The sequence below is a fragment of the Pararge aegeria genome, chromosome 26 (genome assembly GCF_905163445.1).
Source record: "Pararge aegeria chromosome 26, ilParAegt1.1, whole genome shotgun sequence".
Lineage (NCBI taxonomy): Eukaryota > Metazoa > Arthropoda > Insecta > Lepidoptera > Nymphalidae > Pararge > Pararge aegeria.
In genome coordinates, this window is record NC_053205.1 from 562099 (window position 1) to 577076 (window position 14978).

The following is a 14978-nucleotide window of genomic DNA, read 5'->3' on the forward strand; positions in this document are numbered from 1 at the left end:
ATTGAAGTATGCCGAGTTAAAAAATTTAATGTCATTATCGACTAAAGTAGTTAATTATTGAGAATTTCAACAACTTACGTTGTACAAAATATTGTGGTAAATATAACCTTACTTCCTTGTTTATTATTCAAGCCTACTCTAACAATATTTATACTTTGCGCTTCTTTTAAGAGTTACCCTGATGCAAATGTGGCGCCATCCTAATTTAATACATTTTGACGACACTTTTTCATATACACAGATGACTCTCCTTACCTCTACCCTCCATAGGTACCTACTGTGTAATTGTGTACATTATTTGAACTTTAGCACCTTTGTCAAGCCCCATTGTTCTCATATCCTTTTTGAGTCAACAACCAATGACACAAAAAAGATAAAAGAATAACTATTTTATATACCTCGGGGAAATTTTTAACTTACCTCCGTGTTTTCGTTCTGTAAAACTTAATACTACAAATTATTGTCTAATTAACAAAGACCTAGTTTTTATATTTTTATTTATTTTGTCCATAGTTTAGTAAAATTTTGCCTTGCTTTCTGAGTCCAAGGCCGCGGATTCGATTCCCCCAACTGGAAAATGTTTGAGTGATGAACATAAATGTTTTTCAATGTCCGAGTGTTTATCTGTATGTTAGTAGCATTAATGTCTATTATTTTCATAAAAATATCAATCAGGATTGTTAGTGTCCATATCTAAGCTACGCTTAGGTACTTTCGGGCTAGACGGCGATCCGCGATGTGTGTTTTGTCGTAGTAAGAAAAAATACTATGTTTTTAAAAAATCGGTTTGTATTTGATAACCTTTAAATAGGTTTTTTTAAATTTTACCCCCATGGTTAAATAGGGGATGAAAGTAACAACGGGAATCCCCATAGACGATTATAGTTTGTATGAAAATCTATAATTTTTCAAGTTACCTAAATAATACTTATTAAATTGGCATTAATTTTATTTTATTAAAATGGTTCGTTAATGTTACACGATTTACACCCCCAAAAGGAATTAAATAGGGGATGAAAGTTTATTTATGAGAAAGCGTTATTTTTCCAGTTACAGGATACATATTTTTATATTTTGTTACATTACGCTACGAAGGAGGCGGGATACGACGCGGTGGGTTCAAGAATGAGTTTGTAATCTTAAAATCAACTAGCGGACCCGCGCGACTTCATCCACGAATGAGTCGACTTAAAAAAATATTCGTATGTCCAATATAAATGATTCCGAGATTACAATATAAATGACTCCTAGCTAGATCGATTTATCGCCCCCCAAACCCCCTGTATACTAAATTTCATGAAAATCGTTGGAGCCGATTCCGAGATTCCATTTATATATATATACAAGAATTGCTCGTTTAAAGATATAAGATAAATCAAAAGGAGTCTTCCAAATTCAGATAAATCGGTCCCAGCCACAATGTTTTAAGGAAAGCAATAAAAACTTCGTCTTTGGATAAAACCGTTTAGCAAAATACAATTTTCAATGACAATAAATGGTTTGAAAACAAGTTTAGCAGCGACCCTGGTGGCCTTTTTAAATTATAGTATCGAGGGACCTATTAAAATACAACAGACTAGTTGATAAATAATATACAATAAACACAGGAAGCTATAAACCTATACTGTCTTTTTATGTACCAAGAAGACGAACCAGTTTAAAAAATCGAGCCAAAAACCCCTTTTTTGTCTATGCTTAAAAATATATGTGTTTTCTTAAACACGTGCGGCATATTAAAATATTTTGTTTAATTTTTTGCTATCTATATTCATTAACTCTGCAGTTTAAATGTGAAATCTATGTGTATACTTCCATAATAATATTATATTCAGGAAAGATTGTGTAAACTGGAAAGACTTTTATAATTCTGTTAAAAAATAAGAAGAAAAAATACTAACCAGCTGTTTTACCTACATACCTACGCTGCGTCAATTAACCGTTATATGTAAATACTTATAACTGAAGTAACATTCGCTTTAAATAAATTACAATAACGCGAATGAAGCCGTTTCCGCAATTTTTTTAAAAAAGAAAATTGATTTTTGGCACAGAATATAATTCTGTACGATAACTTTACTTATTTTTAAATAGTTTATCTCTCTATGAGAACTGTCGCCATTAAACACTGTTTTTTTATATTATATTAATTACCTAAAGGAAGCTGTTTTTGGTATTTAGTTTTAAACTACTTTTTGAACTTTATAGGGCTGGAATAATTAAGTTATAACACGCACTTTTTAAATTAAGATATTACTTAAAACTTGTTAAACTGGTTTGATTGCGAAGGTTTCTTTGTATCGCTTCTATATTACCACACTATTTATTGTAAATTAAACCTTATAGCTCATCAACTTAAAGTTCTTTTTGCTTAGTCTGTATATATAATAACATACTTTGTTTATGAAAGGGTTAAAATGTTGATAGTCGTCAATGCAAAACAAGCTCTTTGAAATCGAAATAGAGTATATTTCAATTATGATTGTTGTTGCCTAAGACTTTTATCTAATAAAGTCCAATCCACTTTGACAAATAGTTGCGCGGGAAAGCGCGTGGTGTACGGCTGCGTTCGCAGATTAGAACTAAAAAAAAAACATTTTCTTTGTTTAAAAATAATTAAAAAAAAAACAGTATTATCTTAGAAATACATTCAGTTCATTATAAAAAATAGGCGATTTTTTAATTGATAACGTGTGTTTGATTATAGTTTTTATTTGGTTTTGTTTGTGTTTGCTTGTTCCATTGTTCTGAATAATCTGTTTTCGTTCGAAATTCAAATACCTAATTAATAAAGAATGGCCGGCTTGGGCGCTCTTCCGTGAAGGTAAATGAAGTATTAATTTTATTAACTGAATTTACTCATCATCATCATCTCCATCCCACTATTCTCCTTCGCTGCGAACAGACTCTAATGAATGAAAGAGATTTATGACTTGTACCCATCACCTGTCTTCAAAGCGGGTTGGCGGGTTGATATGGTGTCACATTCCGTTATTGTTTTAAGGATAATAACCTGGGCCGAGGCTTTACATGCTCTGCAAAGCACAGAGGTGGACCGAGGGTGGTACTGAGAATTTCTTGCAAAAAAGACCCAATACTTGCAATTTACTAATTGCTCGATACGGAAATCGAATTCAAGACCTCCTAAATCGTAAATTGACCTGTTCATAACACTGAACGATACGAACGAACGGCGCAGTGGGCAGCGACCTTGCTTTCTGAGTAAACGGCCTTGGGTTCGAGTCCCACAACTGGAAAATGTTTGTGTGATGAACATGATTGTTTTTCAGTGTCTGTTTATAAGTATTTTTAAGTATTTATCTATACTATTCATGAAAATATTCATCAGTCATCTCAGTTACCATAACACAAGCTACGCTTACTTTGGGTCTAGATGGCGATGTGTGTATTGTCGTAGTATATTTATTTATTTATTTATTTGGGTAACATCCATGTGGAATTTTTAATGTCATGAAATAACGTTATCATTGATAGTTACTCTAAATCGAGTATTAGTAATATTTTTAGTGGGTGTACTCAGTGCCTGATTAAGCAAGCGCGGGGCCCGTAGCAAATTCTTTAAAATAACCCTTGATCTGATCCATAGGTTCTGAAGTATAAAGTAGTAAAAATACAATATCTGTATATTATATGTATTTATGTGTATGATATTCATAAAAAATATATATTCAACAGCTAGTTATCTCAGTACCCATAACACAAGCTACGCTTACTTTGGGGCTAGATGGCGATGTGTGTATCGTAGTAGTACATATATATTTATTTATTTAATTCATCGTGAGGAAACCCGCATGCCTGAGAGTTCTCCATAAATTTCTCAAAGGCTTGTGAAGTCCACCAATAGGTACGGCCTACGGCCTGAACCCTCCATATTCTAAGAGGATACCTTGAAGTGGCCCGGTAATGGGTCGATGGAGCTGATGTTGCTTGATGAAGGTTGCTTGGAAGCTTCCGGCTCTGCTTTCAGCTCTCACAAGATAGAAAAATGAATGTTAAAATGCAAAATGTAAATTGTTGATGTTGGAAAAGAGCAACTGCTGAGTTTCTTGCCGGCTTCTTCTCGGTAGAATCTGCCTTCCGAACCGGTGGTAGAATCAATACAAACAGACAGACTTGACGTTTCAAAAGTGCTTATATTAGGCCTACTTGAAATAAATGAATTTTGAATTTTGAATTTTGAATTTTGATGTAAGTCTCTTTTAAAAGGAGATAATAAGACAAAGTACACTCAGCACGGCTAGCATGGGCAGGAGAGAATTATATCCCCGGGGAAAGGGTATAAATGTATCTTCTCACACAGCTTTATCAACTCTCAGAGAACTGGCGTATAAGTGGAAAAAAGTGAGTGTCAGCTCCGACGCACGACTGGAGTTCACTCCTTAAGTACAATTGTCGAAACATACACAAAAAGAGTTTATTTAGCTGAATAAAGATTATTACCATATGAAAGGGTAAATTTAAAATCCTGTGCAATTTATTCACACTCGGCGGAAGTGTAACTTCTTAAAAATTCAAAATTCAAAATTTATTTATTTCAAGTAGGCCTAATATAAGCACTTTTGAAACGTCAAGTCTGTCTGTTTGTAGTGATTCTACCACCGGTTCGGAAGGCAGATTCTACCGAGAAGAAGCCGGCAAGAAACTCAGCAGTTGCTCTTTTCCAACATCAACAATTTACATTTTGCATTTTAACATTCATTTTTCTATCTTGTGTGAGCTGAAAGCGGAGCCGGAAGCTTCCAAGCAACCTTGTCATTAAAAAATTCATCAGTTGTATAGTAACCTCGCTGTAATAAGTGTGTTTTAACAAATTCTTTAAACTTGTGCATTGGCAGGTCCAAAATCACCTTAGGAATCATATTATAAAAGCGTATACTCAATCCCACAAATGATCCCTGTACCTTACGCAGACGATATGCAGATGACACTAATTTATGACCATTTCTTGTAAGTCGACTGTTTATGTCCACTTTTTGTTTATAAATACTAATATGTTGTCTTACAAATACTATATTGTTATAAATATATTGTGAAGCTACAGTAAGTATGCCTATTTCTTTAAACTTCTCACGGAGGGATTCGCGTGATTTAAGTTTATATATTGACCGTACAGCTCTTTTCTGCAATATAAATATAGTTTCGATATCAGCTGCTTTACCCCATAACAAGATTCCATAGGACATAACACTATGAAAGTACGCAAAATAAACTAGCCTAGCTATTTCAACGTCAGTAATCTGTCTAATTTTTCTGACTGCGTAGGCAGCCGAGCTTAGTTTACCCGCTAGTGAATCTATATGGGCACCCCACTGTAGCTTATTATCCAAGGTCACGCCCAGAAAAACTGTGGAAGTCTCTATTCTTAGTGATTCACCAGTTATCATTATATTTTTATCAATTTTCTTTACATTTGGTAAGATAAATTCGACACACTTTGCTTTTTTTGCATTTAAAAGTAAGTTGTTAACTGTAAACCTACGGGAGATTAAGGTGGATGTAGTATATCAGAACTATTAGGATAAATGTTTATTATTTAGTTTCCATGGTAACTAGAATAGGAAAAAAAATGTATAATGTTTTCTATCTCACTCTGTCCCGAGGTCGAGGTCATTCATCAGTAGATTTTACTCCTCACATTTTCCTCATACCGGGCGCCTTATATATGAAAATCGATTCTTAAGGAGTAAACTCCAAAAAGCTGTACAACTACTTTGTTACAGGTGGTAAAATGTGACTTCAAGATGGCGACCTCTGACGTCACAGTCCAAGATGGCCTGAAGCATCCATATTTATTGGCGCTTGTGTAAGAAACCTTTTAAATCTTTATTATAATATCTATACACTGAATATTTACTCACATGATATATGTAATATCGTATCGTTATCGTGTGTGCATTTATATACACGCGTTAGAGAAGTTATATTCTTTAACGTAACGAGATAAAAGTTTAAAAGCTTTTCAAAAATTTCATTTTCGCCTTATTCTACGTTTTTAGAAAAGGTATTTAATACGTTGAAAGTTTTATTATAACGCAATATCAGCTAGTTATTTAGTTAGTTACATAAAGTTTATTTAAATATCACAAAATAAATATTTCTATATAATTAAAGGAACGGACATAATAAACATAAATAAATTTGGAATACTGTTAGACTCTATTTGACACATTAAAAATTAAGATTTATGTATAATTGCATCAATTGAATCACCGGAATGCGCCCGCAGACCTCGTCAATTGAAAGTGTACAATGTCAAACCTTATAGCTAACTTCAAGGTGTCGATTTTTCGTGACGGTGTGCGCGCGCATCGTAAATACTCTCATCATTTTTCCCTAACGCGCCAGAAGAAGTATAACTTCAAAAATAAAATAAAAATATTATACACATATTACATTCATAACGAATATATTGAAGCGGTGATAGCTCAGTAGGAGCTCGACTTCACTTGGGGGGGCCGAGTTCGAATCCCAGCACGCACCTCTAACTTGTCTTAGTTATGTGCGTTTTAAGTAATTAAAAATACAACTTGCTTCGACGGTGAAGGAAAACATCGCGAGGAAACCTGCATGCCTGAGAGTTCTACATAATGTTCTCAAAGGTATGTGGAGTCCACCAATCCGCACTGGGCCAGCGTGGTGGACTACGGCCCTTTCTCATCGTGGGAGGAGACCCGTGCTCTGTAGCGGGCCGGTAATGGATGGATATTATGGTAACGTATCTCTTTTTCTTTTTTTGTGTTAACTTATTTTAAAACTTTTTTTCTCCTTCTATATTTAAAACATACTTAACACTAAAAAAGTAATGACAATTTTGTTTACATTATGACACAAGTAAGAAAAAATTGAGTAATTTAGGACAGTTATCATTGTATACCACTGGGAACGGATTACAGAATGAGAAGGGTTCAGGCCGTAGCTTAGTCCACAACACTGCACGCTAGCTAAATGCGGATTTGATTTAATTGGACTCAACACGCCCTCTTGAATGTCTCGGGCATTCGGGTTTCCTCACGACGTCTCTCTACTTCGTAAACCTAAAACCAATCGTTTCGTGTTTCTATAGAACTGAACCATAAAGTTCTAAAAAAAAATTTCAACCTTGAAGTCAAGTCACGCAATATTATCTCACACAAAATGAATCGGTGTCAAACTCATTCCTTATGTAATCCTAGTAGGCTCAGTTGGTGTCACGCAAAAAACACACCTGGGCTCCAAGTCTGCTATAACAGTTGTGTGGTCGATCAATAATAAAATGTAATAAAGAAAAACAAACTAAATTAAAAACATTTTTCCAATCCTAATTAATATTATATTTGGATAGAAGCAGGCGTTACTTGGAATGGCGACCCCGCACCGATAAGCGCAGCGTAGGTCGGCCCCCAACGAGGTGGACAGATGACATCAGGCGAGTCGCTGGGAGCCGCTGGAGGCAATCGGCCCAGGGCCGTGTGTTGTGGAACTCCCTACAAAAGACCTATGTCCAACAGTGGACGTCGATTAGTTGATGATGAAGATGATGAGGCGTTACTTTGCGGAATTTCATGACGGAATTAAAAAGGTGAATTTGCTATACTCCGCTTAAAGCGCAATTCATAATTTCTTCAATCTTGATAGTCCACACCAAACAGATCTTCGGCAATGTAGAGTAGAGTGCGTTTCGCACCGACGGCGGAGCATCCTCAGAAGATTTCGATTTTACAATGAACAAGTTCTTTAATCTTAATTTTCATTGAATATTTTTCTTTCTTTCACGCTGCAACCAAACAAGTGGATTACGGAAATTGCCACTTGTGCGTAACACTGACTGTCAGTATTCTTTTTACGTGACATGACGTACACGAACTAGTTGAATAATAAATATTCATAGGTACCTATTTTACTCAATAGAGGTGATAGCCTAGTGGTTTCAGTGTCAGCTTGCGGGGTCCCGAGTTCGAGCCCGGCACGCATCTCTAACTTTTCTGAGTTATGTGCGTTTTAAACTGAAATATCTTGTGAAAAATTACAATTCAATTCAATTCAATTCTTGTTTATGGCTTTTGTCTGTGCCAACTGGGCACAAGGTACTTCGCCAATGTCTTGTAGATGTGAAAAATTACGGTTTAAAATTAATATGATTTTCTAAAGTCAAAGTCATTGTCAAATATTTCTTTATTCAAATAGGCACATAGATGGCACTTTTGATTACATTACATGTAAAATATGACATAGAAGTGAGTTGGCGGCGATAACTAAATTCGTCAACTGAAAACTAAAGGTACGAGGGTTCCAAGCGCGCCCCGGTCTAAGCAGAAGCCCATAACAAATTTAGCAGGTTTTTTTTGTTATCACCATCTCACCTGCACCTGCACGGCTAGTATGGATAGCAGATATTTTCTCCACGGGGAAAGGATAGAATTTTTATTCTCTCCCACAGCTTTATAAGTTTATCCACTCTCCGAGCATGAACTGTCAATAACAATCATGGCTTTGGCATGAGGATTAATTTTGCCGTGTAGGTTTATTTATTTATTTATTTATTTATTATGTACCATAAATTGTGATTGTGAACATAAGATACATGAAGAGTACAAAGGAAAGCTTATCTCTATAAGAGATCTCTTCCAGCTACCCAGTGAGTAAGATGATTTAATTGTGGTATAGGTCAAATAAAGGTACAATATACTTCATAACTACTAAGTATATTTAATATATCTAAATAATAACAAAATTCTACATACTAATACAATAACATTTGAATATACTATATATACAAAATACATAAAAATAATATAATAAATATTTATATAATATAAATATATATCTATAATAAGTAAACAGTGATAAATATACTATGACATCGATAGATAATGCTCCTTTACGTGTTTAAAAGAGTGCACCATAGGTTTCACCATTTGCTAACACTTATTATAAGTAAATGCCTTTTCGCGCCTATTTGAATGAAGCACGCTTTGAATTGACAATGCTCTTGTTATGTGATTAGCGGCCATGACTGCCAATCATGTTAAGGCGAACTCTCTATACACGATAGCTAACCGAAATTTCAGTAGGAACTTGAGTTAAGAGTGACGTGAGCAAAACGTCAAGGTAGAAAATTCATGAGATGGGGACCTCGCTCAATGTAAACAGTTAACGAATTTTGTAGTTAAATCCGAATGTAAGTAAATAGATGCTTTACACGACACGATCCAAGAAAATTTTACTCTTACTAGATAATTTGTATAGACCAACTAAAAAAAAGTGTGTGTACTTATGGACATTCTTTCGTTATTCAGACTTCGTTATCGGACAACTAAGTTTCACTGAACATTAAAATTGAGATTTTTATACAAGTGAATCCGCAGACTATGACAATTGAAAGTGTACACTGTCAAACCTTATAGCTAACTTCAGGGTGTCGGTTTTTAGTGACGGTGTGCGCGCATATCGTAAAAATTTACTCTCATAATTTTCCCTAACGCGTCAAAAGAAGTATAACTTCAAAAATCAAATACAATTGCGTATACAGTATGGTACTTAACGCTACACACACAAACAAAGCCTTCAGCTCTAAAAGTGTTACCGATAACACGTGGCAGCTCCGCCATATTACACGTTGTGACGTCTATTCATTGTTTTTTAATTGCTTGTATTGTAATGTTTTGCGTTTTAATTCTAATCTGAGCCGTCCAAAAGTAGATACATTGCATCGTCGGACAATTATTTTTTAACAAGTATTTCAGAAGAAAACTTCCCGAATCGAAGTGTTGTTGTTTGTATTTCCTTCACGCCCTAACTATACTAACTAATATAAAGTATATTACTTTATATTTGGCATAGAGTTAGTTGAAAAGATGGAGAGTACCATAGGCTAGTTGTGGCATGTATTTTTACACCAAATATCGTCCTTCTTCCACTACTTAAAATTGTCAAACGCACGCAAACAAACGATTGTTCACCGCAAATCAGAAGAAAAGTGATTGTAAATGTTGATGTTGGAAAAGGGCAACTGAGTTTCTTGCCGGTTCTTCCCTGTAGTCACTACAAACATACATACTTGAAGTATTACTTCTAACGCGTCATACGTACACACACCTTTTTTTGACGTTTTACTCCTTTTGGCGCTTTAAGGATAACTGGTGAGAGTATATTTTAACGATGCGCGCGCACACAGTCACAAAAAACCGACACCATGAAGTTAGCTGTAGTCAACATTTTAGTTTTTCTAAAAACGTTTGACAGTTGCCATTCAACAATTCTGTTTGAATAATAATAAAATAAAATGCCTTTTTTCTTTTCGAAAAAACGACACTAACAGTGTCGTTTTTTCTACAAACGGAAACGGTTTCTAGATAAGGCGTAGATAAAATTTTTGAAAAGATTCTTATCTTGTTACGCCAAAGAAGTATAACTTCTAACGCGTGTACGCACACGGTTTTTTTTTCTATAGGCATTCGATTTAGTGAATACCGACATAAGTAATAACTGGGTTATGATAAATAGTGATATAGTGCGAATGTAGTGACAGCTCGCCTTATCAGACCCGCGTCATCGCGGTTCAACGACCCGGTGACATTGGCGTGGCGGCCCGCCAACCGCGTTGGACGCGGGAAGCTGTGCGCGGAACGAGATGAAATCCGTAATTTACAAATAGATTTTTATTTTTGTTACAAAGATGCTGTAGTGCTGCAAATATTATGTTGTCAGGTGGCTAAATAATAAAACATATTATAAATATAACTTCATAGGGCTAAATTGATTCGCATTTTAACATATTTAGTGCTAATAACTCTTTTTTTATAAGGAGTAAACACAGAATTCAGAACCCTCATTCAGACATTATTACGGGCAGTGCATTGTGTCTAAAAACAGTAATATTAGATGTAAAATAATTACTGTCAACTGCTAAATGAACTGACTAACTGCCTGTTAGAGAAATACTACTAATTATTGCTTCAATATTAGTAGTGTACACGGTTTCTGTATCTTCTTAATTCTGTGTGTTTCTCTTTTTTATCAAACTTTCTTTCTCCGCTTAGCCAAATGGCTATAAGTAGTTAGCGGCTAAACACTTATTACACCACTCAAATTAAAAAGACTTCAAATTTTACGTGAACTGAAAGCGGTCTAACGGGTCATTTATGAAAATTGGTGTCCCCCAGGGATCTATATTAGAACCTTTTCTGTTCCTCATTTACATTAATGACCTTCCTTACCTTGCTAAGGACAATCACATTATATACATCATTGATGTATAGAATTAAACGACGGGAAACAAATCTTGACGATGTAAACATATGTCTCGCTAAAGTGGTACAATGGTTTGAGGCTAATAACTAAGCTATTAACGGGAAGAAACGAAGAGTATTCACGTTACCGAATGTCAAACAAGTAATAACCATTGTACAACTTAATAATGAGGAGTTGGATTTGGTGGATACGACAATCTTTTTAGGAATAACTTTAGATGCTAAGCTTCAATGGGGCCCACATATAAATAATTTAGCGAACAGACTTAGTTCTGCAGCATACGCGGTTAAAAAGATTCTTCATATGACAAATATAGAAATGCTAGGCTTGTATTTTAGTTATTTTTACAGCATTATGTCCTACGGCATTTTGTTATTGGGGAATGCTGCTGATATAGATTCTATTTTTGTCCTACAGAAAAGGGCTGTTCATGCGATATATAAAATGGGCCCCAGAAAGTTATGGGATAAATTTAAAGATGTTAAAATAATGACGGTGCATAGTCAGTGCATATTTGAAAATTTAATTTATGTCCATAAAAATATAGCAAATTTTAAAAAGAAAATGGACTGTAACAATATAAATAATAGAAGCAAAAATAAACTCGTTGTGCAGTTTACTAGGCTACATAAAATTGCTTATTCATTCATGGGTATATTATTTCATAACAAATGACCGAATGAAACCTATGAGATGTCTCTCAAACGTAATGTTACAGAAATATCCTATTATAACGTTAAGGATTGCTTAAACGATAAAAAAGCTTTGGTGTGAATTGCTCTATCGTCATAGCGTAATATAAATTTACTGTGAGATGGTGATAACAAAAAAGAAATTTACCCCGCTAAGTTTGTTGTGGGCTCTTCTTAGTTTGGAACCCTCGTAGCTTTAGGTTTAAGTTGGCGAACGAAGTTATCACCATCCCTTTACAATTATGTAAACATATTATATGTATGAACAGCAAAAGTGCCTGTGATAGGCCTACATGGATAAACCACTGCCATAGTTTTTACTGAAAGAAATCAGACACAGCCCTAAACTCATATGCAAAATTAAAATTATATGACTCCTGTCACATTATGAGGTACGCGTCGCGTAACGTAGATACTATGCGCGTATCGGTCTTTTATCTTCAATAGGGTTGTCATAAGTAAACACTTGGAATTAGTTTGTATGTAAAAATAAATATGGTTCTTTTGATTTAATATTTTTACAGGGTGGTTCCTTATGAAATTTATTTATGCATCCCTCAATATTATTTCGTTTGTCCATCAAACTGAGGCGTAGTAGTACACCGGCAACAACGCCCGCAGTAGTGTCGCTTAGCGGCAGACGCGCTTTTATCATTGGAGTGGACATATAGACGGGCGTGTAAAACATTAAAAAAGTGTTTTCGGATTATCTACAGATTAACCTAAAAACGCTAACGTATCGAATATAATTTTTAGGTCAATCCATAAATAACAAATTCCCACTTGACATGCCTTTCTTTGTGTTTGTTTAAAGATAATGAATGAAATGTTACATATTTATTTTAATAAATATGTAACATTTCATTTATTCTTGTATCTTTTGGGTCAAAACATTAATCGTTACAAATTCACTTATAAACTCATTGGATTAAATATTTATAACGTAAATGCCTCGTTTTTATAGTGGTTAGCATTTTTAACTACGTATCACGAAGTCCCGGGTTTGCATCCCGGGTCGTGCTAAGCTTTATAGATATTGGGTTTTTCTGCAAAAGAATTTCAGTATACCTACTCGTACCAGCCTCGAGTAAGGAAATCACCGGTTTGAACCCCCGTGCCCTGGAGAGCACGTCCCGGTTATAATCACTTCCTCCAGGGTTCTCCTGCCAGAATAAAAATGGATTACGGCCGTAGTCCACCACGCTGGCCCAGTGCGGATTGGTGGACTCCACACAAATTTCAGGCATGCAGGTTTCCTCACGATGTTTTCCTTCACCGTTGATGCAAGTGATATTTTAATTGCTAAAAACGCACCTCTAACTTTTCTAAGTTAAGTCAACGGTAAAGGAAAACACATTTTAATTTTGCATGTGATGTTACGGCTGTATCTGATTTATTTCAGTAAACTACGGCAGTGGTTTACTCAAATACTATTAGGTTTTCGGTTTCACAGATAAGTCTCAGAGACATAATGTACCTCTAAAGCCTGTATTATTGCGGTTTTCATTAACACGTTGTATATAACACAAGGTACGCTAACTTTGGGACTTATATTAGTACAAAAAAAATTATAATATACAGACAAACATTGTAAAATGTTCATCACACAAACATTTTGCAGTTGTGAGTAAAAGGTGCGCCAATCGGCCGTCGCTAAAATCCCTTAGCGTCATATCTTTGTCGGCTGGAAAGCAAGTAGCTATGCCCATTCAGAAAACCTTTCAATAAGTAGCGATAAAGATTTGAGTGTTTATTGCGCTTAAAATACTCGTGAGTTATTACTTGGTATATAAAACCTACAATGCATCTAGATCTCAATAGATACGGGCACTTATCAAGACAATATACACACACACACGTGCTGTACGCCCACACGCGCACACGCACACGTGCACGGCGCATGTACGCAACACGAGGCATCGCCACGTGAACGCGGTCTCGCAAATTATCACACTAGCCGCTTCCGGTGGCTGCACGTGGGCTATCTTCACAGTATTAGATAATTGATACGTTGCATGAAAACATTTCTAAGTTTTATTTGATGGGCGATTGGCGCAGTAAGCAGCGACCCTGCTTTTGAGTCCAAGGCTGTGGGTTTGAGTCTCACAACTAAAAAAAAACGTGTGTGTACTCTTGTACACGCGTTAGAAGTTATACTTATTTGGCGTAACAAGATAAAAATTATTTCAAAAATGTTATCTTTCTAAGTTTGCAGTACGAATTACACTAACAATAGAAAAAGGAATTGTTTGAATTATTGAAAGTCAACTGTCAAACCTGTGTTAGAAAACTAAAATGTTGACTAAAGCTAACTTCATGATGTCGGTTTTTTGTGACGGTGTGCGCGCGCATCGTAAAAATTTACTCTCACCATTTTTCCCTAACGCGCCAAAAGAAGTATAACTTCAAAAATGTTTGTGTGATGAACATGAACGTTTTTCAGTGTCTGGGTGTTTGTTTGTATATTATAAATATTTTTATGAATAATATAGCCCCAAATTAAGCGTAGCTTGAGTTATATCATCCACAACATTACCCGTTACCGGTCACGGGTCTCCTCCCACAAAGAGAAGGGGTTAAGGCCGTCCACCACGCTGGCCCAGTGCGGATTGGTGGACACTGGCCCAGTGTCGACTGTGTTATATACAACGTGTAAATGAAAACTGAAAGAATACTCTGCGATTGAGAAACCGTGTGCGTATTATCATAAAGTAGGTATTGCGATCGGCCGAACAAAGAAGGGTCAACCGCGTGAACCTACGCCTCGCAATGAGGCTCTTGCGAAACTGTCTCTATGTAGAGTATAAGGGCCTCACTCACGGGCGAGCAATCGCAGCGATCCTTCGCTTTAAAACTGCGCTGTCGATCGCTATGACTTGTTTGGAACGGGACGTGGTATCGCAGAAGGCTCGTGCAAATAGAATTCGCTGTAGAAGTTATAAAAAAAAAACGTGTGTGTACTTATGTTCACGCGTTAGAAGTTATACTTTGGTGGAACAAAATAAATAAATAATCTTTTCAAAAATTTACCTTACGTCT

At 35.6% G+C, this 14978-nt stretch overlaps 1 protein-coding gene across 4 annotated transcripts in view; it reads left to right on the forward strand.

Annotated features, from left to right (window-relative positions):
* The first annotated feature begins 2677 nt into the window (after window positions 1-2677).
* LOC120635225 overlaps window positions 2678-14978 on the forward strand; it is a 30774-nt gene continuing 18473 nt past the window's right edge. For all 4 annotated transcript variants that reach the window (XM_039906175.1, XM_039906178.1, XM_039906179.1 and 1 more), the window contains exons 1-2: window positions 2678-2821; window positions 5739-5821. In XM_039906175.1, coding sequence (XP_039762109.1) covers window positions 5760-5821 — 62 coding nt within the window. In that variant the 5' untranslated portion in view covers window positions 2678-2821; window positions 5739-5759. The remainder of the gene's footprint in view (window positions 2822-5738; window positions 5822-14978) is intronic.